The sequence below is a fragment of the Pseudophryne corroboree genome, chromosome 4 (assembly GCF_028390025.1).
Source record: "Pseudophryne corroboree isolate aPseCor3 chromosome 4, aPseCor3.hap2, whole genome shotgun sequence".
In the NCBI taxonomy this organism is placed as follows: domain Eukaryota; kingdom Metazoa; phylum Chordata; class Amphibia; order Anura; family Myobatrachidae; genus Pseudophryne; species Pseudophryne corroboree.
Genome location: NC_086447.1, coordinates 385,647,617 through 385,674,567, shown reverse-complemented (window position 1 = coordinate 385,674,567; position 26,951 = coordinate 385,647,617). Strand labels below are relative to the sequence as shown.

The 26,951-nt window shown below is 45.0% G+C and overlaps 1 protein-coding gene across 3 annotated transcripts in view; it reads right to left on the bottom strand.

Moving 5' to 3' along the window:
• MCPH1 (microcephalin 1) overlaps window positions 1-26,951 on the bottom strand; it is a 774,602-nt gene that overhangs the window by 706,176 nt on the left and 41,475 nt on the right. For all 3 annotated transcript variants that reach the window (XR_010175987.1, XM_063916680.1, XM_063916679.1), the window contains exon 3: window positions 18,867-18,985. Coding sequence is in view for 2 of the 3 variants with exons in the window: in XM_063916680.1 (XP_063772750.1) it covers window positions 18,867-18,985 (119 nt within the window). In the remaining variant the exon portion in view is untranslated. The remainder of the gene's footprint in view (window positions 1-18,866; window positions 18,986-26,951) is intronic.

Here is a 26,951-nt window from a genome sequence, read left to right as displayed (position 1 = left end):
CGTGTCGTCGGGATCAGCTGCGATTTTGGAATATTTAGAATCCACCCGTGCTGATTGTAGCAGTATCCGAGATAGTGCTACTCCGACCTCCAACTGTTCACTGGACTATGCCCCTATCAGGAGATCGTCCAAGTAAGGGATAATTAAGACGCCTTTTCCTCGAAGAAGAATCATCAATTCGGCCATTACCTTGGTAAAGACCCCGGGGTGCCGTGGACAATCCAAACGGCAGCGTCTGAAACTGATAGTGACAGTTCTGCACCACGAACCTGAGGTACCCTTAGTGAGAAGGGCAAATTTGGGACATAGAGGTAAGCATCCCTGATGTCCCGGGACACTATATAGTCCCCTTCTTCCTGGTTCGTTATCACTGCTCTGAGTGACTTCATCTTAATTTGAACCTTTGTAAGTGTTCAAAAAAAAAAATGTTAGAATAAGTCTCACCTAGCCTTCTGGCTTCAGTACCACAATATAGTGTGGAATAATACCCCTTTTCTTGTAGTAGGAGGGGTAATTTAATTATCACCTGCTGGGAATACAGCTTGTGAATTTTTTCCCATACTACCTCCTTGTCGGAGGGAGACCTTGGTAAAGCAGACTTCAGGAGCCTGCGAAGGGGAAACGTTTCGACATTCCAATCTGTACCCCTGGGATACTACTTGTAGGATCCAGAGGTCCTGTACGGTCCCAGCGTCATGCTGAGAGCTTGGCAGAAGCGGTGGAAGGCTTCTGTTCCTGGGAATGGGCTGCCTGCTGCAGTCTTCTTCCCTTTCCTCTATCCCTGGGCAAATATGACTCTTATAGGGACGAAAGGACTGAGGCTGAAAAGACGGTGTCTTTTTCTGCAGAGATGTGACTTAGGGTAAAAAACGGTGGATTTTCCAGCAGTTGCCGTGACCACCAGGTCCGATGGACCGACCCCAAATAACTCCTCTTCCTTTATACGGCCATACTGTGCCGTTTGGAATCTGCATCACCTGACCACTGTCGTGTCCATAACATCTTCTGGCAGTTATGGACATCGCGTTTATTCATGATGCCAGAGTGCAAATATCCCTCTGTGCATCTCGCATATATAGAAATGCATCCTTTAAATGCTCTATAGTCAATAAAATACTGTCCCTGTCAAGGGTATCAATATTTTTAGTCAGGGAATCCGACCAAGCCACCCTAGCTCTGCACATCCAGGCTGAGGCGATCGCTGGCCGCAGTATAACACCAGTATGTGTGTATATACTTTTTATTATATTTTCCAGCCTTGTCAGCTGGTCCTTGAGGACGGCCCTATCTATAGACGGTACCGCCACTTGTTCTGATAAGCATGTGAGAGCCTTATCCACCCTAAGGGGTGTTTCCCAACGCGCCCTAACTTCTGGCGGGAAAGGGTATACCGCCCATAATTTTCTATCGGGGGGAACCCACGCATCATCACACACTTTAATTTAATTTATCTGATTCAGGAAAAAACTATGGTAGTTTTTTCACATCCCACATAATACCCTCTTTTGTGGTACTTGTAGTATCAGAAATATGTAACACCTCCTTCATTGCCTTTAACGTGTGGCCCTAATAAGGAATACGTTTGTTTATTCACCGTCGACACTGGATTCAGTGTCCCTGTCTGTGTCGACCGACTAAAGTAAACGGGCGTTTTAAAACCCCTGACGGTGTTTTTGAGACGTCTGGACCGTACTAATTGTTTGTCGGCCGTCTCATGTCGTCAACCGACCTTGCAGCGTGTTGACATTATCACGTAATTTCCTAAATAAGCCATCCATTCCGGTGTCGACTCCCTAGAGAGTGACATCACCATTACAGGCAATTGCTCCGCCTCCTCACCAACATCGTCCTCCTACCTGTCGACACACACGTACCGACACACAGCACACACACAGGGAATGCTCTGATAGAGGACAGGACCCACTAGCCCTTTGGAGAGACAGAGGGAGAGTTTGCCAGCACACACCAAAAACGCTATAATTATATAGGGACAACCTTATATAAGTGTTTTCCCTTATAGCATCTTAATATATATAAGCATATCGCCAAATTAGTGCCCCCCCTCTCTGTTTTAACCCTGTTTCTGTAGTGCAGTGCAGGGGAGAGCCTGGGGGCCTTCCCTCCAGCCTTTCTGTGAGGGAAAATGGCGCTGTGTGCTGAGGAGATAGGCCCCGCCCCTTTTTCGGCGGCCTCGTCTCCCGCTCTTAACGGATTCTGGCAGGGGTTAAATATCTCCATATAGCCTCCGGAGGCTATATGTGAGGTATTTTTAGCCAAAATAGGTATTCATTTGCCTCCCAGGGCGCCCCCCTCCCAGCGCCCTGCACCCTCAGTGACTGCTGTGTGAAGTGTGCTGAGAGGAAAATGGCGCACAGCTGCAGTGCTGTGCGCTACCTTTAGAAGACTGAGGAGTCTTCTGCCGCCGATTCTGGACCTCTTCTTACTTCAGCATCTGCAAGGGGGCCGGCGGCAAGGCTCCGGTGACCATCCAGGCTGTACCTGTGATCGTCCCTCTGGAGCTGATGTCCAGTAGCCAAGAAGCCAATCCATCCTGCACGCAGGTGAGTTCACTTCTTCTCCCCTAAGTCCCTCGTTGCAGTGATCCTGTTGCCAGCAGGACTCACTGTAAAATAAAAAACCTAAGCTAAACTTTCCTAAGCAGCTCTTTAGGAGAGCCACCTAGATTGCACCCTTCTCGGCCGGGCACAAAAATCTAACTGGCTTGGAGGAGGGTCATAGGGGGAGGAGCCAGTGCACACCACCTGATCGGAAAGCTTTACTTTTGTGCCCTGTCTCCTGCGGAGCCGCTATTCCCCCCCATGGTCCTTTCAGGAACCCCAGCATCCACTAGGACGATAGAGAAACTACGGGTAGTTTTTTCACACCCCACATAATACCCTTTTTTGTGGTACTTGTAGTATCAGAAATGTTCAAAACCTCCTTCATTGCCGTGATCATGTAACGTGTGGCCCTACTGGAAAAAACGTTTGTCTCCTCACCGTCGACACTGGAGTCAGTGTCCGTGTCTGGGTCTGTGTCGACCATCTGAGGTAACGGGCGCTTTAGAGCCCCTGGCGGTGTTTGAGACGCCTGGACAGGCACTAGCTGATTTGCCGGCTGTCTCATGTCGTCAACAGTCTTTTGTAAAGTGCTGACGCTATCACGTAATTCCTTCCATAAGACCATCCAGTCAGGTGTCGACTCCCTAGGGGGTGACATCACTATTACAGGCAATTGCTCCGCCTCCACACCATTTTCCTCCTCATACATGTCGACACAAACGTACCGACACACAGCACACACACAGGGAATGCTCTGATAGAGGACAGGACCCCACTAGCCCTTTGGGGAGACAGAGGGAGAGTTTGCCAGCACACACCAGAGCGCTATATATAATGTATAGGGACAACCTTATATAAGTGTTTCTCCCTTATATAGCTGCTGTATAGATTCTTATGCCAATTTAGTGCCCCCCCCCCTCTCTTGTTTTACCATTTCTGTAGTGCAGGACTGCAGGGGAGAGTCAGGGAGACGTCCTTCCAGCGGAGCTGTGAGGGAAAATGGCGCTTGTGTGCTGAGGAGATAGGCTCCGCCCCCTTCTCGGCGGCCTTTCTCCCGCTTTTTTAAGGAAAACTGGCAGGGGTTAAATGCATCCATATAGCCCAGGAGCTATATGTGATGCATTTTTCGCCATCCAAGGTGTTTTTATTGCGTCTCAGGGCGCCCCCCCCAGCGCCCTGCACCCTCAGTGACCGGAGTGTGAAGTGCGCTACCTTGTTGAAGACAGGACGTCTTCTGCCGCCGATTTTCCGGACCTCTTCTGTCTTCTGGCTCTGTAAGGGGGCCGGCGGCGCGGCTCTGGGACCCATCCATGGCTGGGCCTGTGATCGGTCCCTCTGGAGCTAATGTCCAGTAGCCTAAGAAGCCCAATCCACTCTGCACGCAGGTGAGTTCGCTTCTTCTCCCCTTAGTCCCTCGATGCAGTGAGCCTGTTGCCATCAGGACTCACTGAAAATAAAAAACCTAACTTAAACTTTTTCACTAAGCAGCTCAGGAGAGCCACCTAGTGTGCACCCTTCTCGTTCGGGCACAAAAATCTAACTGAGGCTTGGAGGAGGGTCATAGGGGGAGGAGCCAGTGCACACTAGGTAGTCCTAAAGCTTTTACTTTTGTGCCCAGTCTCCTGCGGAGCCGCTATTCCCCATGGTCCTTACGGAGTTCCCAGCATCCACTAGGACGTCAGAGAAAACTAGGTTGGGGTCTAACCCACCAATGGTTCTTTACTTGCAGGGGGTAATAATATAAACAATACAATACAATAGAATAATGGCTACAGTCAATGGTACATACTTGTTTAGTTTTGCCTGCGCTTCCCAGTCTGGTCCTCAGTCATCAGGGTAGATGACCTTAAGAGTCTGTGTGTGACCAGGCATGCAGCTGGCTCTTTTATACAATCTTCCAAAACCTAATACAATGGATACTGTAATCTCTTTGTCCATTGGACACAGGGATGGTCATTTACAGTACAGGAGAGGTCATAGGTTGGTTTGAATAGGTGGGCGATGTCTTTTCCAGGTGCACTTGTAGGTGGTCTCCTCTGGGTTCCCACCACATACCAAATGTACAGTAAACACAGTTAATATTTATAGTCTGCTCCAGCGCATAACTATTCGCAGGAGCGTGCGATCTTCTGCAAACCAACACCGGAATATTTCCCTTAAAATACCCTACAGCTGGATACCAAACACCACCTTATAACCTTGTTCTGTCCACTCCTATCCTGTAAAGGTGAATCCCTTTGTTCTGATACCATTTAAACTATTGTAACTTGCTGGTGTGGTGCAGGGAGACTGTGTGTACATTGTGCACTATTTGGATTAAATATGTAATGTGTTTTGGTGGCTTTTCCATGCGTTCACAAACTCTAACGTAAATACTCATACCATGCGCTAATTCGCAGGACCGCGGGAGCGACCATACGCAAATTGCGAATATGCGCACGCACAGAACAAGTACACGCACGAGGCCATCTGTGTGTAGTTTGTATTGCAATATTTTTCGACTCTGACAAGAAGTAAACAGAAATCACATTCAGACGTTCCAAGGTATGTAATCATTCTTCCCCATTCCTAACATGATTTAAGCAAAGAGACGGAAGTATGATTGATATGAATAGTGGAAACTACCTTAAGCTACTCCAATTTGTCCATAAAGATTCACAAAAGGCTAGTTATACCATAAGGTAATCTCTCCCAATTGAAGGGGAGATGTGATTGTTAGCAGACAGACTTAAAGGGTGGAATCCAAATGTTTGAAAAGACGGTTGGGTGACTGTTTTTTCCTGTCTATTAGATAGGAAAAAACAGGACTCCCAACTGACTTTTCAAACATTTGAATCTCCCCCAAAGTGTGAGCCACTTAAAAGGTTAGACCTTGTAAGTTTATCAAAAAAATTGCTCAAACATTAAGGCATCTAGGAAGACATTAAGATCTCAGGTTGCCACAGATGGCTTGATATGAAGAATTATTTATTTTAACACCTGAATAAAAACAAAATAAAAAAACCTGAAAAACTAAGACTGTCAAATACCCCAATATGGTGTTCTGAAAAACAAGGGGCTGATTCACACGGATTTCTCTTCATGAACTCAAGGAGTGAGTTTTAGCATATGGCATATGCACAGAAGAGTCAGATGCAACTTGCCGGATTCATCTTTGTGTGAAATACTGTGTTAGAGGGATGGAAACTGGGCAGTGGAAGAGAGAACCTACCTTATATGTAGGTGTATCAAAAGATATGTGCACGTGTACGAAAGGATCAGTGCTCTGAGACATATGCACAGGGCCGATGAAATTGCAGATTCTAAATCACGGATGCAGCGATCTGTATAAAAACAACTGACATCCCCACTTTTCATTGCATAGTAGAGGAAGAATTTCAAAGCCTGAAGAAGCAAATTAATCACCTCGTATCTTAGTAACGACAGCTTAAATCACCATATCTTGTTCTTACAGTATTCACCCAAGGTACTGCAGAACGGGATCCGGTCTGAAGATCGACAGTGTCTAGGTCGACAATGTTTAGGTCGACCACTATAGGTCGACAGTCACTAGGTCGACATGGATGGAAGGTCGACAGGGTTTCTAGGTCGACATGTGCTAGGTCGACAGGTCTAAAGGTCGACATGAGTTTTTCACATTTTTTTTCTTTTTTTTTATTTTTTCATACTTAACGATCCACGTGGACTACGATTGGAACGGTAAAGTGTGCCGAGCGAAGCAAAGGCACCATGCCCGAAGCATGGCGAGCGAAGTGAGCCATGCGAGGGGACGCGGTGCACTAATTTGGGATCCCGGTCACTCTACGAAGAAGACACAAAAAAAAAAAATCCTCATGTCGACCTTTAGACCTGTCGACCTAGCACATGTCGACCTAGAAACCCTGTCGACCTTCCATCCATGTCGACCTAGTGACTGTCGACCTATAGTGGTCGACCTAAACATTGTCGACCTAGACACTGTCGATTTGATGAACCACACCCCTGCAGAACACACAAATAGAAGCCAAAACAGAAAGACTGTTAGGACTGTCATTATTTCTTCCCTGATCTTCTGTAGGTTGCAGGGCAAGGAGATGAAAGAGAGTATAAATACCCAGCACAATCAGAGTATCTATCTCAAACCTTAGTGATCTCTGTGACAGTAGAGCACCATGTAGCAAAGAAAGAAAAGACCACATCAACTAATAAAAAGGGAGAGGTATACATTCATGGATCCAAATGCATAAAATCTAAAGACGAACTAAAAATTTTGGGTTAGTGCGAATTTACATGGTTAGTTATAGGGGTTGGGTACAGGATCCTGGCGGTCAGGAACCTGACGGTCAAAATACAGACACTGAGATCTCGACCAACAGAATGCCAGCAGGTGGGTGAGCGCAACGAAGACCCTTGCGGGCTCGATGGCTCGCCACAGGTTCTATTCACACTCCGTGGATATCATGGACGCCACAGGTTCTATTCACACTCCGTGGATATCATGGACACCCAGGAGTGGGAAAAGCTGGGGCATTCTGGCAATCGGGATCCCGGCGTCTGTATTCTGACTATCGGGATCCCAACCACCAGGTTCCCAGTTATAGAAAATAAAATAAGTAGGGAGAGAGAGAAATAACCAGTTTGTGGACATGGTACGTAACTTTTATTGCAACATTTTATTAAAAACTATTACTCAGCAAAATATACACAAAGGGAGGGGAATAAACACCAGTTGTATACAAAAATATAATGACTTATGAGAACAAAATGGTGCGACACACGCGAGTTCCTACTTAGAGATGTGGATATTGAGAATAGGTAATAGTCTATTGGGCAGTACGGATGGTGTAATGGTTAGCAATACTGCCTCACAGCACTGAGGTCATGGGTTCAATTCTCACCATGGCTCTACCTGTGCGGAGTTTGTATATTCTTCCGCACTTGTGTGGATTTCCTCCGGGTACTCCGGTTTACTCCCACAATCGGAAAAATAAGAATTTACTTACCGATAATTCTATTTCTCGTAGTCCGTAGTGGATGCTGGGGACTCCGTCAGGACCATGGGGAATAGCGGGCTCCGCAGGAGACAGGGCACATCTAAAAAGCTTTTTAGGTCACATGGTGTGTACTGGCTCCTCCCCCTATGACCCTCCTCCAAGCCTCAGTTAGGTACCGTGCCCGGACGAGCGTACACAATAAGGAAGGATCTTGAATCCCGGGTAAGACTCATACCAGCCACACCAATCACACCGTACAACTTGTGATCTGAACCCAGTTAACAGTATGATAACAAAACGAAGTAGCCTCTGAAAAAATGGCTCACAACAATAGTAATAACCCGATTTTTGTAACAATAACTATGTACAAGCATTGCAGACAATCCGCACTTGGGATGGGCGCCCAGCATCCACTACGGACTACGAGAAATAGAATTATCGGTAAGTAAATTCTTATTTTCTCTAACGTCCTAGTGGATGCTGGGGACTCCGTCAGGACCATGGGGATTATACCAAAGCTCCCAAACGGGCGGGAGAGTGCGGATGACTCTGCAGCACCGAATGAGAGAACTCCAGGTCCTCTTTAGCCAGAGTATCAAATTTGTAAAATTTTACAAACGTGTTCTCCCCTGACCACGTAGCTGCTCGGCAAAGTTATAATGCCGAGACTCCTCGGGCAGCCGCCCAGGATGAGGCCACCTTCCTTGTGGAATGGGCATCTACATATTTCGGCTGTGGCAGGCCTGCCACAGAATGTGCAAGCTAAATTGTACTACAAATCTAGCGTGCAATAGACTGCTTAGAAGCAGGAGCACCCAGCTTGTTGGGTGCATACAATATAAACAGCAAGTCAGACTTTCTGACTCCAGCCGTCCTAACTATATATATATATATATATATATATATATATATATATATATTTTTAGGGCCCTGACAACGTCTAGTAACTTGGAGTCCTCCAAGTCCCCAGTAGCCGCAGGCACCACAATAGGTTGTTTCAGGTGACAACGCTGACACCCCTTTAGGAAGAAACTGGAGACGAGTCCCAGTTCTGCCCTGTTCAAATGGAAAATTCTAATATGGGCTTTTGTAAAACAAAACCGCCCATTCTTTTTGACAATCGCCTGGCCGAGGCCAGGACTAACAACATGGTCACTTTCCATGTGAGATATTGGTCAACAGCATGGTCACTTTCCATGTGAGATATTTCAAATCCACAGATTTGAGCGGTTCAAACCAATATGATTTTAAGGAATCCCAACACTATGTTGAGATCTCACGGTGCCCCTAGAGGCACAAAAGAACTGTATATGGAATACACCCTTTACAATCTGGACTTCAGGAACTGAAGTCAATTTTTTCTGGAAGAAAATCTACAGGGCCGAAATTTAAATCTTAATGAACCCCAATTTGAGACTCAAAACACTCCTGTTTTCAGGAAGTGCAGAATCGACCTAGTTGAATTTCCTTCGTGGAGCCTTCCTGGCCTTACCCACGCAACATATTTTCACCACATGTGGTGATGACGTTGTGCGGTCACCTCCTTCCTGGCTTTGACCAAGGTAGGTATGACCTCTTATGGAATGCCTTTTTTCCCTTCAGAATCCGGTATTCAACCGCCATGCCGTCAAACGCAGCCGCGGTAATTCTTGGAAAAGACATGGTACTTGCTGAAGCAAGTCCCTTCTTAGCTCCCCAGGCCCTTAGTCCTCTGTGAGCATCTCTTGAAGCTCCGGGTACCAAGTCCCTCTTGGCCCATCCGGAGCCACTAGTATAGTTCATACTCCTCTATGTCTTATAATTCTCAATACCTTGGTTATGAGAAACAGAGGAGGGAACCCATACACTGACTGGTACACCCACGGTGTTACCAGAACATCCACAGCTATCGCCTGAAGGTCTCATGACCTGGCGGAATACCTGTCCCGTTTTTCGGGCGGGACGCTATCATGTCCACCTTTGGTCTTTGCCAACGGTCCACAATCATGCTGAAAAACTTCCCTATGAAGTTTCCACTCTCCCGGGTGGAGGTCATGCCTGCTGAGGAAGTCTGCTTCCCAGTCGTCCACTCCCGGAAAGAACACTGCTGACAGTGCTATCACATGATTTTCCGCCTAGCGAAAAATCCTTGCAGTTTTGTCACTGCCCTCCTGCTTCTTGTGCCGCCCTTTCTGTTTACGTGGGCGACTGCCGTGATGTTATCCCACTGGATCAATACCGGCTGACCTTGAAGCAGAGGTCTTGCTAAGTTTAGAGCCTTATAAATTTGCTCTAAGCTTATTTATGCAGAGAGAATTCTCCAGACTTAATCACACTTCCCTGGAAATTTTTTCCCTGTGTGACTGTTCTCCAGCCTCTCAGGCTGGCCTCCGTGGTCACCGGCATCCAATCCTGAATGCCAAATCTGCGGCCCTCTAGAAGATGAGCACTCTGTAATCACCACAGGAGAGACACCCTTGTCCTTGGATATAGGGTTATCCGCTGATGCATCTGAGGATGCGATCCGGACCATTTGTCCAGCAGATCCCACCGAAGAGTTCTTGCGGGAAATCTGCCGAATGGAATTGCTTCGTAATAAGCCACCATTTTTACCAGGACTCTTGTGCAATGATGCACTGACACTTTTCCTGGTTTTAGGAGGATCCCGATTAGCTCGGAGAACTCCCTGCCTTTCTCCACTGGGAGAAACACGTTTTTCTGGACTGTGTCCAGAATCATCCCTATGAACAGTAGACGTGTCATCGGAAAAAGCTGCGATTTTGGAATATTTAGAATCCACTCGTGCTGACGTAGAACTACTTAAGATAGTGCTACTCCGACCTCCAACTGTTCTCTGGACCTTGCCCTTATCAGGAAAGCGTCCATGTTTCCTTTTAAGAAAAATCATCATTCCGGCCATTACCTTGGTAAAGACCCGGGGCGCCGTGGACAACCCAAACGGCAGCGTCTGAACTGATAGTGACAGTTCTGTACCAGGAACCTGAAGTACCCTTGGTGAGAAGGGCAAATTTGGACCTGTAGGTAAGTGTCCCTGATATCCAGTGACACCATATCGTCCCCTTCTTCCTGGTTCGCTATCACTGCTCTGAGTGACTCCATCTTGATTTGAACGCTTGTATGTAAGTGTTCAAATATTTCAGATCTCACCGAGCCGGTTGGCTTCAGTACCACAATATAGTGTGGGATACTACCCCCTTCCATGTTGTAAGAGGGGTACTTTGATTATCACCTGCTGGGAATACAGCCTGTGAATTGTGTGAGGGGGAGATGTCTCGAATTTCCAATGTACACCTGGGATACTACATGTAGGATCCCGGAGTTCCCTTGCGAGTGAGCCCCCTGCGTACTGAAACTCTTGAGATGACCCCCTACCGCACCTGAGTCCGCTTGTACGGCCCCAGCGTTATGCTGCGGACTTGGCAGAAGCTGTGAGGGGCTTCTGTTCCTGGGAATGGGCTGCTTGCTGCAGTCTTCTTCCCTTTCCTCTACCCCTGGGCAGATATGACTGGCCTTTGCCCGCCTGCCCCTATGGGGACGAAAGGACTGAGACTGAAAAGACTGTGTCCTTTTTTGCCGATATGTGATTCGGGGTAACAAAAAGTGGATTTTTCAGCTGTTGCCATGGCCACCAGGTCCGATGGACCGCCCCTTTATACGGCAATACTTCCACATGCCGTCTGGAATCTGCCTCACCTGACCACTGTCGTGTCTTCGTCTGGCAGATATGTACATCACATTTACTCTTGATGCCAGAATGCAAATATCCCTCTGCGCATCACGCATATATAGAAATGCATCCTTAAAATGCTCTATAGTCAATAAAATCTTGTCCCTGTCAAGGGTATCAAAATTTTCAGTCAGGAAATCCGACCAAGCCCCCTCAGCGCTGCACATCCAGGCTGAGGCGATTGCTGGTCGTAGTATAACACCAGTATGTGTGTATATACTGTCATGATATTTTTCAGCTTCCTATCAGCTGGCTTCTTGAGGGCGGCCGTATCTAGAGACGGTAACGCCATGTTTTTATAAGCGTGTGAGCGCCTTATCCACCCTAAGGTGTGTTTCCCAACTCGCCCTTACTTCTGGCGGGAAAGGGTATACCGCCCATAACTTTCTATCGGAGGAACCCCACGTATCATCACACACTTCATTTAATTTATCTGATTCAGGCAAAACTACAAGTAGTTTATTCACACCCTACAAAATACCCTTATTTGTGGTACTTGTAGTATCAGAAATATGTAACAGCTCCTTCATTGCCCTTAACATGTAACTCGTGGCCCTAAAGGAAAATTACGTATGTTTCTTCACCGTCGACACTGGGGTCAGTGTCCATGTCTGTGTCTGTCGACCGACTGAGGTAAATGGGCGTTTTTACAAGCCCCTGACGGTGTCTGAGACGCCTGGACCGGTACTAATTTGTCCGCCGGCCATCTCATGTCGTCAACCGTCTTGCAGCGTGTTGACATTATCACGTAATTCCATAAGTAGACCATCCATTCCGGTGTCGACTCCCTAGAGAGTGACATCAACATTACAGGCAATTTGCTCCGCCTCCTCACCAACATTTTCCTCATACATGTCGACACACACGTACCGACATACAGCACACACACAGGGAATGCTCTGATAGAGGACAGGACCCACTAGCCCTTTGGGGAGACAGAGGGAGAGTTTGCCAGCACACACCAAAAGCGCTATAATGTATATAACAACCCTAGAAGGTGTTGTTTCTATATATGCGCTCTTAATATATCATTATATCGCCAATTTATGCCCCCCTTCTCTTTTAACCCTGTTTCTGTAGTGCAGTGCAGGGGAGAGTGGGAGCCTTCCTCACCAGCGGAGCTGATCAGGAAAATGGCGCTGAGTGCTGAGGAGAATAAGCTCCGCCCCCTTTTCGGCGGGCTTTTCCTCCCGGTTTTTTAATAACTGGCCTGGGTTAAAATACATACATATAGCCTTAATGGCTATATGTGATGTATTTATTTGCCAAATAGGTATTTATATTGCTGCCCAGGGCGCCCCCAGCAGCGCCCTGCACCCTCCGTGACCGTGTCAGTGAGCCGTGTGACAACAATGGCGCACAGCTGCAGTGCTGTGCGCTACCTCTCTGAAGACTGTGAAGTCTTCTGCCGCCTGTTTCCGGACCTCCGTTCCGCCGTCTTTCTTCAGCGTCTGTAAGGGGGATCGGCGGCGCGGCTCCGGGACGAACCCCAGGCTGACCTGTGTTCCGACTCCCTCTGGAGCTCAGTGTCCAGTAGCCTAAGACTTCAATCCTCCTGCACGCAGGTGAGTTGCCAGTCTCTCCCCTAAGTCCCTCGTTGCAGTGATCCTGTCGCCAGCAGGAATCACTGATTAGAAACCTAAAAAAAAAACTTTACTAAATAGCTCCTTAAGAGAGCCATCCAGTTTGCACCCTTCTCGGACGGGCACAAAAACCTAACTGAGGCTTGGAGGAGGGTCATAGGGGGAGGAGCCAGTACACACCATGTGACCTAAAAAGCTTTTTAGATGTGCCCTGTCTCCTGCGGAGCCCGCTATTCCCCATGGTCCTGACGGAGTCCCCAGCATCCACTAGGACGTTAGAGAAATATACTGGTAGGTTAATTGGATCCCAACACAAATGAACCCTAGTATAAATGTGTGCTTGTGTACATGTGATAGGGAATATATATTGTAAGCTCCAGTGGGGCAGGGACCGATGTGAATGGGCAAATATTCTCTGTAAAGCGCTGCGGAATATGTGTGTGCTATATAAATAACTGGTTATTAATAAATAAATTGTAGCTACTATTTATATTTTGCCTGCACACTGAGGGGTGTAAATCATTGGGTCGACCAGTATTAGGTCAACAGTCAATAGGTGGACATGCAACTGGTCGACAGGGTCAATTAGTCGACATGTAAGACACTTAAAAAAGGTCAAAAGGTACAAAATATTGACATGTTTTTTGGTGTCATTTTCAATATTAAATGACACGTAACTCCAATTAGTGTACCGCTTAGATTGCCATGCTTCAGGCAAGGTGCCTTGCTCCACTACTTCTGCGCTTGGCACAGGTAACCATTCCCAATTGTAGTCCACGTGCATGGCAAAGGATGAAAGTTTTTTTAAAACACAACCGTATGTCGACCATTTGAACCAGTCGACATTTTACCATGTCGACCATGTTGGGGGTTGACCTATCAACAGGATACCACACAGAGAATACTGGAAAAAAGAAAGCACAAAATATTGTCTCTTTGCTATTATGTTTACACAGTTGCAACTCAATAAATCAGACTGGTGTACATAGTACAATCATTTGTATCAAATACCACTACCACATGTAATAATGAATCATAACATTATGTCAATCTCTGCATAGATAGGGACTTTAGACTTGTTGGTAGAGGTACGTCAATTTTAAACAATAATCATGAATACATTTTAACAATATATGCACAAGTATTTCATGCACCAAAACAGCAAGACAGACATGAAGCTGATCTTATCCGAAGAATCATGCATTATTATACCTGTTCAGTGGGATAACAAAATGTAAAAAGGAAAGACCCCCTTTGTCACACTCACTGTGCAATGTCATCGTCCTGTCCAATATCAAGGTGACCTACAACCAATCATGGTAACAGTGTGGCTAAATATATGGAGAAAGGCAACCAATCATCAAGTAGTCCCACTTGTATCCTGTTCCTAATACAGAGCATGTTGCCTTATTTACATGGAGGCTGCATTCAGTAAGTGGCCTATAGGTTAATATGGTATTTCATGAATCACATACAACCATAAGCAGCACTTCTGCATGTAATGGGACTTACCTGGGTTGCATGTAGTTTGGAGGTTCATTTGTCTGTGGTTTAGCACAGTCTGGGAATTGACAACACAGCCTAGACCGAAGTGTTTCAATGCCTTTTTCAAGGTATGTAACTCACAGTTGTTAATGGTCTTTTAAAATGATTCCAGATAATCAACCAGTTTGCCCTGCAAGTCATTACATAATGAAGTCTGGATTGTCATCATCATGATCTGCTGAACAGAACTGTTGTTATCAGGGCTAGGGAGTTGTCAAAGACAATTTTGGGTGTAGTCAGCAGAAATGTAATGACTCCAGCTTCAAAATAAAAACTTATTTTCAAGGCACACCTGGGAGACAACAGTCCCATACATCTCTGAAAACACAAGCCTGATCATTATAGTGCAGAAAAGAAAGAGCTATGGGTTTAGTGGACCCCACCATGCATCTAGAGATTTTCCAATGACTGCCTCCTCACCTAGTCTAGCATACAGTGACATGGCCATTTGTCTGGCTATGTATTCAGAAAGAGGATGCTGCACACCACATAGCTAAGTCCATCCTTCCAGCTACGTACAGCGCATCTGGAAAGTATTCACAGTGCTTAACTTTTTCCACATTTTGTTATGTTACAACCTTATTCCAAACTGGAATAAATTAATTTTTTCCCTCAAAATTCTACACACAACACCCCATGATGACGTGAAAAAAGTGCTAATTTATTAAATAAAGAAACTAAAATGGCCCCATACACTAGGACGATAATGCCCGATTTCATCCGAATTCGGGCATTCGGGAGGTGTTTCCGATCCAATACGATGAGCATTGGATCGGATCCTCCAGACTGAATGTGCTGCACATTCAATCATGTCCGACCCCGCAGGCATGGCTGGGATCGGCCAAGATACACTGTATGCAAAAGGACAGCATACGACATATCTTGGGTGATCCTGCCCTCCGGGAGGCTGCCGGGGTGATCGCCTGCGACATGTTCGACGGACATGTCGCGTAAGTGTATGGGGCCCTTTAGAAATCACATGTACATAAGTATTTACAGCCTTTGCTCAATACTTTGTTGATGCACCTTTGGCAGCAATTACAGCCTCAAGTCTTTTTGAATATGAAGCCACAAGCTTGGCACACCTATCTTTGGGCAGTTTCGCCCATTCCTTTTTGCAGCACCTCTCAAGCTCCATCAGGTTGGATGGGAAGCGTCGGGGCACAGCCATTTTCAGATCTCTCCAGAGATGTTCAATAGGATTCAACTCTGGGCTCTGGCTGGGCCACTCAAGGACATTCAGAGTTGTTATGATGCCACTCCTTTGATATCATGGCTGTGTGCTTAGGGTCGTTGTCCTGCTGAAAGATGAACCGTCGCCCTAATCTAAGGTGAAGAGTGCTCTGGAACAGGTTTTCATCCAGGATGTCTCTGTACATTGCTGCATTCATCTTTCCGGACTAGTCTCCCAGTTCCTGCAGCTGAAAAACATCCCCACAGCATGATGCGGTCACCACCATGCTTCACTGTAGGAATGGTATCGGTATGGTGATGAGCGGTGCCTGGTTTCCTCCAAACATGACGCCTGGCATTCACGCCAAAGAGTTCAATCTTTGTCTCATCAAACTAGAGAATTTTGTTTTTCATGGTCTAAGAGTCCTTCAGGTGCATTCTGGCAAACTCCAGGCGGGCTGCCATGTGCTTTTTACTAAGGAGTGACACCTCTATCCAGGCAACTGCTTTCGCCATCCAAGCTGAAGCCATGGCTGGCCTTATGACTGCCCCAGACAGAGAAAATATGGTTTTCATAAAACCATCCACTATCCTATCCATGACATCATCCAATGACGTTGATGGCAAAGGCAATATAGATTTTCGCACTAATTGAATGACATGCGTATCTACTTTGGGAGCCATTTCCCCATTTTAAACAGTCCCCAGCTGGAAAAGGGTAATTGGAATGCTATTTTTTGGGAATTCTATATTTTTTACTGGGTGTAGCCCAAGCCTCTTCCATGATTTCCGTAAGCTGGTCTGACCCTGGAAACTCAGTCTTACATGCTTTGGGCAATTTAAATACAGGTGCCTTGGTTTTTAACACAGGCTCTGCTGAATCCTCTAAGGATAGAATTCTCTAATTACCTCAGCTATATTCACTGAGCTGAGACCTTCTACTTGTTCTTCGTATGCCGAAGTAGAGTATATAGAGCATTCATCGTCTGATGAATCATCCTGTGTAGCCTGTGAAGTTGACGGTTTACTTACACTTGGTTTATCAGCTTGTCTTTTAGGAGAAGCTGGTGAGGGAAATGATATACCGTAAGTAGGGAGCTGCATGTATGGGTTATTAGTGTACCCCATTCCTGGTAGTGAAGCTGTAGGAATTACCCGTTCAGCTATACTGGACAAGGTCTGTGCAAACATCGCCCAAGGTGGATCTATCTGTACCTGACGTTGAACAGGGATCTGCCTTGTAATCTGCAGAAACGCAAAACAATTTGCACATCAACCATCCTGTACCAGATCCTGAGAGGATAATACAGTTTTGCAAGACAAACATGATATAAGTGTTGGTGTTGCTGTGAGACCTCTCGTCACTTTTGCCACTCTTAGACATGATAAATAATCAGCACTTGCACAGTGTACTATACAATTTGTGACTGTAACCACTTTAACCTTCTAAAGTGATATCAATCTAACCCTACCCATGCACCAGCATTGAGGATCAGAAGAAACAACTGACAAACATATATTAAAGTCAGCAATCACACTAGCAGTCAGTCACGTTATATATTAGTCATATGAACACAATCAACTACAAACACATTTTAAAGTATGTAGGAGTACATATTACTGAATTCTGTTTTATACAGATCTTAAAGTATTCAGACGCAATGCGAAAAAAACCACAGTAATGTACAGACTCATATGCAATAGGCACTTAAATTTAACTATTCATACTGACAAAAGTAGATAGAAATTTAGTGCTGTATAACCCGTACTCAGTAGAGTGGGATACAGGGAGACTCACCTCACTTCCAAGATCGATCAATACGTTAGCGAACGCTGAGTGGATCCAGACGCTACTAGTGTACACTGCCCCTCCGGGAACTCTTATGCCTGTACTGTGATCGGGTGTCCTCACGGTAGCGCTTAGTGAACACAGACGCAGCGGCCTATGCTGCAATAGAGACCCTGCGCGGTAGCATCTGAGATGGAAGTGAGGCAATCAGTTCATGGTGGGAGACTCGCAGAAACTGGTCATGAACCGGGGGGAGGGTTGATCAGGAGAGCGTCTAACTCCCCACCGCTGACATCAACCCTAGGGATCGCAGCCTCATACTAATCCTGGTGCCATATGATCCCTAAGGCCTAGCGCTGGAGCACCCGTGGTGGCGGCGCGTCAGCTACTATTTGGTAGTCTTCTCCCAATACAGTGCGGCTTTGTCCGTATTCCCCGACTACGTGGAACCGATGCCTTACCTTCTCCCCGTTCTCCGGCCACAGCCTGGTTACGTCTGCTGGACCTGCTAGTATATCTGACACAGACGCCCGTCGAGACAGCACTGTACGCATGGGTAAGCGTTGTTGCGACCCGGCGGAGAGTTGTTGGATTGGCTCTTTCCAATATGCGTATAAGACGCTGTTAAGAAAGATCGCTCAAAAACATAGTAAGACTATAAAAATAAAATAAGAAAGCTTAGGGCTGCCAAGAACAGCAGCCCTCTGACCATGGTCCGGCTCCTGCCGCACCAAACAAAAAACTGATTGTCCTGAGCCAGTGGGCGGGGATATATATGGACGAGCCCGTTGCATCCTGGGAGGACTGAAAGCTTGTGATCGTTTGGTGCCAATCCGCTGTCGCTCCATCATATCCCATTGTTATCCTGTGGATAACCCGTGGACCCTGCCGGAGAAAACTGAATAATTGCTGCAACATGTAAATGAAAGGGTTGGAATTTGGCATAAACAATGGAAACCCATGGATACATTACATTACCTTGTACCAAAGGTACAGGCAGGTGATTGTAATGTTTTCTTGGCACTCATTAAGTCACTTAATACCACTTTAGGATCATTTAAATGCCATAGCATACCCGAGTATTGTTGCCGACCATGGGCACACCTTTATGTTAACAGTTTTTTCACGTTCTATCGGCAACTTCTAGCACGATAACACACCATGTCACAAAGCACGTCATATCAAGCTGGTTCCATGACATAAAAAGGGAGTTCAGTGTACTCCAATGGCCTCTACAGTGACCAGATCGCTATCCCTTTGGGATATGTTGGAGTCAGATAAATCTGCAGCATGAATTCCTGCCACAAAGAATGGAGGTTGTTCTGGGGCAGGTCGGTCCTACCCAGTACTAGAAATGTGCACTGTGCCTATTAAAGTGTAGCGTAAGTATACATATGTTTATGTATGCACATTTGTGCTTCACCATATAAAATAGATCACCTATTAATTTTTAGTGTTATTTGAAAACATAAAATAGAAGAAATATAATGCAAAAAAAGTTGCAGCAATACTCACTTCTCCACCCAAAGCACAGACACCAATTTGACTCCACCTTTGACTGCTTTGTCCCATATGCCTTGACTGCCATCTTTAAAAACCACATGAGTAACTGTCTTGTTGAATGTTTTGGAAACCTGTAGAGACAAAATAGTCGAAGACATCCCAAAGCAGCAATTAATATATTGTACATATTTCTACTTACTATAAGCTATTATCAGATTGTAAATGTTTCATTCTTATTAAAAGTGAATATTGTATACATTAAACAGAGAAGTCATTATAAGAGCAAATAACTTAATGAAATCCATAGAAAATGGTAACTACCTACAAATTCAGTGATCCATTAGTAGATGCGTTATGCGCGCCATGCAAAAAGCCCAATACTATACATAATGAGTGTGCACCTCCAGATCAGATTCTCTAGCATACAAAATAGATTTTTCCAAAACACAACAAAAGTAAAGTCATGCTTCAAACCTTTCACAGGAAAACGTGTTTCCTGGATTTTGAAGGTGACCTTATAATGGGAACTTACTTTACGGTTATGAACAATATAAGAATAGTTTTATATTTATCAGAGATGCTATGGAACATAAATGCCGTCTTTTTCATATTGTTTCATACAGTATATTGCAAAACATAAAAGGCCACAGTATCAAATTAATTTGAACAAGGGTGTTAACCACATAGATAGCATTTTAGACCAGGAGTAGGGAACCTTTTTTCTACCAAGGTCCATTTGGATATTTATAAAATCCTTCAGGGGCCATACAACAATTATCAACTTAAAAATTACCCTGCCCCCCAGTAGCTATGCCCCTTAGTGGTACTTAGTGCACGCGACAAAAAATGGGTGTGGACAATTAAAATGAGACGTGATATACATATCCCCTCAATAGTGCAGTTCCAGATACACAAATGCCCCCAGCAGTGCCAGATACACAATTGCCCCCAGCAGTGCCAGATACACAAGTGCCCCACACATGCCACCCACCCCACTGTGCTGCTCACCGCTGTCAAGGACCAGGCAGGGAGGCGGCATGTAGGACCTCAAAACAGCCGCCGGTTCGTGAGTCAATCAGAGCTCGTGGACCGGCAGCGGCAGCTCCTGATTGGCTTCCGGTCCGCGAGCTGATTGGCTCACGAACCGGCGGCTGGTTTGAGATCTTACCCACCACTGCCGCCGGACACAGCTGCGCTATCCTCCCTACCCTGACAGCTGAGACACGCTGCCACCGGACTGAGGGGCGGCGTGTCTCGCTGACGACAGCAGCGGGCCGGAACAGACGGCTTTGCGGGCCTTATACGGCGCCCAGGGGTTCCCCACCCCTGTTTTAGACTATGAGCACTTGTAATACATTCTAAATTAAATCCATCCTATTTTGCAAATTTTAGTTTATACTTATATCACATTTGCATTAAAATCACTTTTTTTCATAATGTAACTATACTGTGCATACTAAATGTCAATAACTTGGAAAAAGAATTTTGAAGCAACATGGTAGCCTGACAAAATTATGCGACAAAAGAAGAGAAAAGAAGACTCTTTTGTGGGTGCACTCTTGTATGTTTATGTATGGAAGTCTCAGAAGAAACAATTGGTAGAAATTAAATACAAATTTTATTAACAACAATTGATAAAATGGTAGTAGAATATACTGTCAAAAATCAAGGTAGGGGTTGGGGGGGGGGGGGGGGTTGGGGAAAGAAGGAAACACAGAACAAAATTTAATTACAGTGTAAATACTGAATAATGGTTCTGGACTGCCTGGGTGCGAAAATGCAGAAAATAACAGCTGGAGGCCTGAAATGATGAGGCGATTTGAATCTCTTGTGAGTAATGGTAAGGAGAAAGATAGGATCAAGATGGAATGAGCAAGATGAATCTGCTGTCAGTGTTAGACGCTGAGCAAAACCGTCCAGGAATTTCTACTAAACTGAGTATTCCTCAAGAGTCTCCCCACTCGAGTACTGACCCAGCCCTACACTGCTTAGCTTCCAAGATCGGAAGGATTCGGGCGTTACCAGTGTGGTATGAAAGTAGAAAAAATATTTGATATCGAAGGCTCGGGAATCACTGATGAGAGTTCACGAAATGAGAAGATAAAAGAAGTAGAATGAGTAGGAGAGGAAAATAGGGGATCTGCTGCCACCGTTAGACAGGGATAATTACCCCTGAATCAGTGGTGAGAGTCCTGAAATTAGTGAAAGCTGGAAAAAAGGAAAAGGGGAGGGGGGGGGGGGGGGGAGGAAGGTTGGGAACATGCTGTTATGTATTTTAGGAAGAGTTGATGGTCAATGAGCTACTTAATTGCAGGTGCTGATGGTACCTATAATATAGGTACTTGATGTAATAGAAAACAACTTGTAGAAAATTGGGCAGACAATTAAGATGATTTAAAACCATGCAACACCATCAATTAGATGTTATACAATTAATATCCTTTGTACCAAAATGGTATCAGGTAGGAAGATAAGGAGATAATAACAACACTTCTATCCAGATATATTAGGGTTAAGAAAAGCTTGATATAATATAGGAAGATACGAAAATACGAAAAAATGTTGTGATAAAATGCTGAGCCAAAGGAATAGGTCAGATTAATAACTGAACATCAAAACTTGGCAATATCCTATGTAATAACAGTATGATGCCGCTAAGTGCCGACTGCCTATAAAGCAGATGCTTGCATAATATTTAAACAGGTTAGGTAAATAATATTGTGAAATAAGCATCTAAAATTAGATACCAACAAATGTGCAAGAGAAATACTGCAATTATGTAGATGTTACCCGGAATTGCAGGGGGCGATCAGTCACTGGTATGCGGCAAAGTGCAGTATACATACGGGATATCCGTATCAGAGTCCAAGCATGTTATGAATGCAGGATACAGTGGTTGCTGAGGTTTGAGCAGTTTGTTATAGCCGCAGAGCAGATCGGTCTACCTGGTGTATTCCAGAGACGTGGTCTGTGTAGGTCTGTTGCAGGCTGATGATGGAATGTCTAATCGTGGGCTGCAGGGCTGATGCGGCTGAAGGGGGAAGGTGCGCAATGTTCAAAGTCCCGTCGCGGCAGTGTGTGGCGGCGGCGGGTTGATGTAGCGGCTGCGTGAGAATAAGCTGCTCGTAGTTCAGGCTGTCCGGAATCGGCTGTCACCCCCAGGCAGTGGGGTATGGAACGGAAGACGCGTTCACCCTGTCTCCGGGCTTGATCACTTCTGTTCATGGGAGGGGATCGTGCGGGCTTTATCTTGAAAGGGGGCTGGTCAATGTCCAATCAGAAGGGAGGTGTGTCCTGCGTTTACAAATTGCTGCACAGGTGGAATTGCTGTTCTGATTTGTATTGGATCCCTATTAAACTTGCAATTAGTGGCCCATTGCACGGAAAGAAATGAGAAATATACAAGGCAATTAAATATCAGTGAGCATAACAATTATTATTATTATGAACGATAAGTGAAATAAATGAAAATTAAATAAAAATAAATATAAAAAATTAAACAATAAATAATAAAAATAAATATAAACAAAAAATAAGCAGTTAAATGCATACAAATATCCAAATATATTAGAACGCTAAAGACATTATGAGAGGATAATTTGTAAATATATGGTGTGTAAATGGCATAGATGGAGGTGGTAGGAATTGCTGTTGAAAAATGGGGGGGGGGGAGAAAGGGAGGGGGGGGGGGTTGGGGTGGGGGGGGGGGGGAATTTTGAAAGTGGTGTCTGTGTGTGGGGGTGAGGCTGGTGATAAATAGTAGTGGAGTAGGGGGGGAGGTAGAGTAGGGGGGGGGGGGGCGGAAAAGGAATATATTGAGGGGGTGAAAAGAAGGGGGGGGGGCGGGGGGGGTTTGGGTTAAGGAAATGTGGGGTGATGTGTGCCAGTTGATGTACCCTATATGGGCGTGGGGGTGGTGTAGTGTGGTGAGGTTTAGGAAACCGGGGGGGGGGGGGGGGGGGGCAATGGTGTGGGGATATGAGTGGGTGCACAATGATAAGTGCTGTGTGAGCTGTAAGGATGCGTGGGAGTGATATAACTATTATTGGAGGAATTATGTGTTGTGATTAATGTTGGAATGGGCTATAACCCAGAATATGGATGAGATTGGGGAGTGTGAGGTGCATGTTATTGGACTGGAGGTGACAGGATGTGGAAAAAAGTGGTGCTGTGTGCATGATGGAGGTGGGAGAGAATGTGCTGTGATGAGATGGTTGAGTCCGATGTGTATGAAATGTGATTGCTGGGGGTGTACTTGGTGTTGGTGTGCTGAGGGGTGTGTGGAAGAGGAGGCGAGAAGGGACGACGCATGAGTTATTACTGGATAGGAAGTTACTTAAAGAAATGCACTATAATTTATATATTCATTCAAACCGAATGGTTTGAGACATCCTAACCTGAAAGTCCATTCACTTTCCTTCTTAATAAGTTCTTTACTTAAGTCACCACCGCGTACGCCTAGGTGGACTCTATCTAGGCCAAAGGCGCGCATCTCACAAGGTGAGTCATGATGTGATGCATGGTAGTGTCTGGCCACTGATGTTAGTTTTTTGCCTTTCTGAAGATCCGATGATGAATTGCGAATGGAACCCATGTGTTCCAAAATCCTGGTTTTGAATTTTCTAGTCGTCATGCCTACATATCGTTGATTGCAATCACAGATTAGACAGTAGACTACCCCTTGTGTGTCACAGTTAAAAAAGTGTTGTATAGAAATATCATTGCCAAGTCTGTCCTTGACATTGTCAGTTATCAGTATCTGTGGGCAAGCCTTACATTGCCCACATGGAAAAGATCCCTTTGGGAGTTTGGATTTGGTCATTTCACGTGAGAAATGGCTCTGAACCAGCGTATCTTTAATGTTCTTAGATCTCCTCCAACTGATTTGCAAGGTGGGATCCAATAAAGGTGATAACTCTGGATCTAAATGTAGGACAGCACACCAACACCAAGTATTTTTATTATTTTTATTATTTATTGTTTAATTTTTATATTTATTTTTATTTAATTTTCATTTATTTCACTTATCGTTTCATAATAATAATAATTGTTATGCTCACTGATATTTAATTGCCTTGTATATTTCTCATTTCTTTCCGTGCAATGGGCCACTAATTGCAAGTTTAATAGGGATCCAATACAAATCAGAACAGCAATTCCACCTGTGCAGCAATTTGTAAACGCAGGACACACCTCCCTTCTGATTGGACATTGACCAGCCCCTTTCAAGATAAAGCCCGCACGATCCCCTCCATGAACAGGAAGTGATCAAGCCCGGAGAACGGGTGAAACGCGTCTTCCGTTCCATACCCCACTGCCTGGGGGTGACAGCCGATTCCGGACAGCCTGAACTACGAGCAGCTTATTCTCACGCAGCCGCTACATCAACCCGCCGCCGCCACACACTGCCGCGACGGGACTTTGAACATTGCGCACCTTCCCCCTTCAGCCGCATCAGCCCTGCAGCCACGATTAGACATTCCATCATCAGCCTGCAACAGACCTACACAGACCACGTCTCTGGAATACACCAGGTAGACCGATCTGCTCTGCGGCTATAACAAACTGCTCAAACCTCAGCAACCACTGTATCCTGCATTCATAACATGCTTGGACTCTGATACGGATATCCCGTATGTATACTGCACTTTGCCGCATACCAGTGACTGATCGCCCCTGCAATTCCGGGTAACATCTACATAATTGCAGTATTTCCTCTTGCACATTTATGGTATCTAATTTTAGATGCTTATTTCACAATATTATTTACCTAACCTGTTTAAATATTATGCAAGCATCTGCTTTATAGGCAGTCGGCACTTAGCGGCATCATACTGTTATTACATAGGATATGCCAAGTTTTGATGTTCAGTTATTTAATCTGACCTATTCCCTTTGGCTCAGCATTTTATCACAACATTTTTTCGTTATTTTCGTATCTTCCTATATTATATCAAGCTTTTCTTACCCTAATATATCTGGATAGAAGTGTTGTTATTATCTCCTTATCTTCCTACCTGATACCATTTTGGTACAAAGGATATTAATTGTATAACATCTAATTGATGGGGTTGCATGGTTTAAATCATCTTAATTGTCTGCCAATTTTCTACAAGTTGTTTTCTATTACATCAAGTACCTATATTAAGGTACCATCAGCACCCTGCAATTAAGTAGCTCATTGACCATCAACTCTTCCTAAAATACATAACAGCATTGTTTCCCAACCTTCCCTCCCCCCCCCCCCCCCCCCCTCCCTTTCCTTTTTTCCAGCTTTCACTAATTTCAGGACTCTCACCACTGATTCAGGGGTAATTATCCCTGTCTAACGGTGGCAGCAGATCCCCTATTTTCCTCTCCTACTCATTCTACTCTTTTATCTTCTCCATTTCGTGAACTCTCATCAGTGATTCCCGAGCCTTCGATATCAAATATTTTTTCTACTTTCATACCACACTGGTAACGCCCGAATCCTTCCGATCTTGGAAGCTAAGCAGTGTAGGGCTGGGTCAGTACTCGAGTGGGAGGACTCTTGAGGAATACTCAGTTTAGTAGAAATTCTTGGACGGTTTTGCTCAGCGTCTAACACTGACAGCAGATTCATCTTGCTCATTCCATCTTGATCCTATCTGTCTCCTTACCATTACTCACAAGAGATTCAAATCGCCTCATCATTTCAGGCCTCCAGCTGTTTATTTTCTGCATTTTCGCACCCAGGCAGTCCCAGAACCATTATTCAGTATTTACACTGTAATTAAATTTTGTTCTGTGTTTCCTTCTTTCCCCAACCCCCCCCCCCCCCACCCCCCCCCCCCCCCCCCCCCCCACACCCCCCCCCCAACCTACCTGATCTTTGACAGTATATTCTACTACCATTTTATCAATTGTTGTTAATAAAATTTGTATTTAATTTCTACCAATTGTTTCTTCTGAGACTTCCATACATAAACATACAAGAGTGCACCCACAAAAAGAGTCTTCTTTTCTCTTCTTTGTCGCATGTCTTACCACTGACTCAGGGTGCACCACCAAACTCAAGATTTAATTAGAAAACATTGGTTTTCTCTTTGTATTCATAATATTTTGGTTTCTAACATATCTATTAGATACACCATTATTTTCCAGTGCGGTATACCCCCAATACATTCATGTAGCCTGACAAAATTAGAAATATTCCACATGTAAACACAGCTGATTTCACAAGTAACAAAGATTTAATGAAGTTGTTCATTCTCAGCCTAGTAATCCATTGTGTTATAATAAATACATTTTGATGGGTTTAGGATAGGGCCAAACACTATAAAATTATGTCAAAACTACCACAGTAAACCGTCTGAACAAGTCTTAACATGTGGACAGTATTATTACTTTTAGCCTAAAGCTCTCCAGAGTAAGGAGGCCAATCCAGGGCCGTTTTTCAATCGCAGGATTCAGAAATGATAAACTCTCAATCCCGAGATCCCCAGGATAACCAAGATTGACACTCCAGATGAAACGCCACACGGTGGCTCAGCTGAGAACTGCTGCGCTGCAGTCCTTATGCAGCCGGGCACAGTTGGTGGGGCGAGCAGGTGTGGAACTGCGCAGCGTGACCTCTGACATCACATCATGCAGCATCTGAGCCAAATACTGCAGGTGTTCAGTGCTGCCCAGCATAAATAACTAGAAAGCACATGAGCAAATTATTCCCGGGATCCCACCGATACAGGGTTTGTTCTCCCTACTACAGTTGTATACCACAAGAAATGCTACAGTGAGCATTATAGAAATGGGTAATCTATAGATAACAGTGCAAACGACAAAGATCATGTTCAAATACGATAGTCACATCTGTGGTATTGGTGTTGTATATAAGTCAACATTCATCATGTTAACATGATAATTTCGACATAAGTAAAATGTCAACATGCATAGCATATTGTGAATTATTATGCATAGTATATTATGAACATTCACTGACCGCGGGTAATAGAATTCACGCCATAGATAGGAAGAGTAAATGATAAGAGGTAAGTAATGCTCTGAAATGTCACTTTTTGCCCAACATAATGAGAGCATGTCTTAGTTGTAATGCATCTAAAGGTGTGTACACACGGT